Consider the following 2,102-nt stretch of genomic DNA (forward strand, 5'->3'; position numbering starts at 1 on the left):
CCAAATCATTTTTGTTACTTAGTAGTAACGACGAATCTCTATAATGGTATGATATTATCATTTTGAGTATAAGCTCTCGTGACTTTACTTTTAGTTTTCTCAAATATATGATATCAATAGTGGGACTCGAACAAATAATATCTCCTGAATCTGTTTTAATTTTTTTAAAAGTCGTGAATTAAGGCATGTAGATTAAAATATGAATATTTAACTTAGAAAATCCATTTATTTGGGTAATTACACAGACAAACAAGACACCAATTATTCACTCTCAAAAGAATCAAACAATCCACCACACAGCATGACCACAAACCATGTTAAAAGGAAAAAATAATGCAAACCCATTATACAAACCCTAAATTATTATGTAATTACAAAAGAATCATGGAAGTTGCAACCATTCCAGTTAAGCCCAAAAAGAAGCTGATGATTGATGTAGAAGATGATGCTGCATTGGAAGGAGGCCCCTCGGCGGTTGGCGACGGGGTTGGGTTCATCTGGGCCGGAGCTTCGGGCGGAGGAGATTGTGGTTCCTCGACCGGAGCGGGTGGCGGAGAAGAGTATTGCTTGGTTCTATCAGCCAATACAACCACCACCAATTTCTCATTCTTGAGGCAATTGTCTTTGATACCACTTATGAAGTAGTGAGGGCCAGATTTTTCAAACTTGATGATGGTGTGGCCATCTGAAAAGTGCTTTATGGGCGATTCTGTATGACAGTTATTGTAGTCATCTTGGTTCACTAACAGCACCGAGTCTTGCCCACTTTGGTAGTTGAACACTGCACCATTAATAACATATAAGTTCCACGTGAACGAGAGCTTATGTTCAAAGTGGACAATATCAAACCATTGTTTAATTAACATTACCTATGGAATCACCCATTTGGAATCTACGAGATTCAGCCCATTGGTTCAAACTCTGAGCATTAGGGTCAGAAGGAACGCCCCAAATGCCCTTTGATCCTCCCACTTGATACTCAACTCCGCAAGCACTTTGCACCAATAGCAGCAATACCCCAAAAATGGTCACTGCAAAACTGCTCTTCTTAGCCATCGCGCAGCAACAAGTAGAAGAAGAAGAAGAAGAAGAAGAAGAAGAAGAAGAAGAAGAAATAGTGGGCTCTCGACTTATTGTTTTGCAAAGGTAAGGGAAGGCGGAGAGCAGGTTTTGTAGGCAAAGTTTTGCTTTTTCATATGGGGTTGGCTTCCTCTACAAATAAAGCATATATTTTTGCGTTATGATGGGGTTGGGGAATACGTCAAAAACTTGGATAGTGGGAGTGCTTTCCCTTTAATTTATTTCCAAGAATATTCATGTCTTCTTGTTTGGGTTTAAGGCTGTCACACTTTGATTCCTAGCTTTCTAAATCACTCCCTTGGGTTTCATTTGGTACTAATTACTAATGATTGTAGGGATGACTATGAGGAAGGGTGGGATCAAGAATCTCTCACATTTCTAACCCTTTGGATCCAAGATTCCATCAATTCAACTCAATTCTTAGAGTTTCCGTCCAATAATGAATTTATTTGGATTAAATTGGGTTTAAATAATTGAAAATTTTATGGGTTTAGTTGGTTCATAATTTTCGAAAATCAAATTGGTTCCGAATCTAAAGTTATTATTATAAAATGTTGATTAATGTGACTTTAGAATTGCTTTCTTGGGAAGGAAGATAGGACGTTAACATCTCCCTCCTTGAAATCATGAAAGGAAAGATTGACACAAATCTATCCTAATAAGTTCTAGAAGGAGTTTGTTTGGACGAAGAATCTTGTTCCTACAAGCTTTCTATACCATAAACAAACCGTTTGTACTTAGAAATTGATAAGATTAAGAGCCTATAAATAAGTTATTTAACGAGTATTCTATACTCATTTTTGTTACTTTTGAGTAACTAGTCAAAGACGAAAGCGGACTGGAACTATGTGACTATAGAGGAGCGTAGATTCGAGCCGAACGGTGAACCTTTCAAATTAAATATACAATTTATATAATACATATACTTCGCATTAAAGTTTTTTACACGTGGGCCTAGGTAATGGGCCTGTCGGACACGTCGGCCTGTCGGGCAAACATGAATTATCCAAATGGAGTATTAT

General features: G+C 37.6%; 1 protein-coding gene across 1 annotated transcript; it reads right to left on the reverse strand.

The window, feature by feature from the left end:
* Nucleotides 1-206: 206 nt before the first annotated feature.
* Nucleotides 207-1,161, reverse strand: LOC111785934 (early nodulin-like protein 3). Its single transcript, XM_023666312.1, has 2 exons — nucleotides 870-1,161; nucleotides 207-781 (listed from the first exon to the last, which is right to left on the reverse strand). Exons 1-2 carry the CDS (start codon nucleotides 1,054-1,056, stop codon nucleotides 372-374), a joined length of 597 nt encoding a protein of 198 aa, XP_023522080.1. The 5' UTR covers nucleotides 1,057-1,161; the 3' UTR covers nucleotides 207-371.
* Between the last annotated feature and the right edge of the window lie 941 nt (nucleotides 1,162-2,102).

The sequence above is a fragment of the Cucurbita pepo genome, unplaced genomic scaffold, assembly GCF_002806865.2.
Source record: "Cucurbita pepo subsp. pepo cultivar mu-cu-16 unplaced genomic scaffold, ASM280686v2 Cp4.1_scaffold000853, whole genome shotgun sequence".
In the NCBI taxonomy this organism is placed as follows: Eukaryota; Viridiplantae; Streptophyta; class Magnoliopsida; order Cucurbitales; family Cucurbitaceae; genus Cucurbita; species Cucurbita pepo.

Bases quoted from the DNA above. Each gene is read 5' to 3' on its own strand.
- LOC111785934 (XM_023666312.1), bottom strand. From the start codon at position 1,056: ATGGCTAAGAAGAGCAGTTTTGCAGTGACCATTTTTGGGGTATTGCTG. The intron at 782-869 runs GTAATGTTAATT...TTAATGGTGCAG, and splicing joins CCAAATGGGTGATTCCATAG to TGTTCAACTACCAAAGTGGG.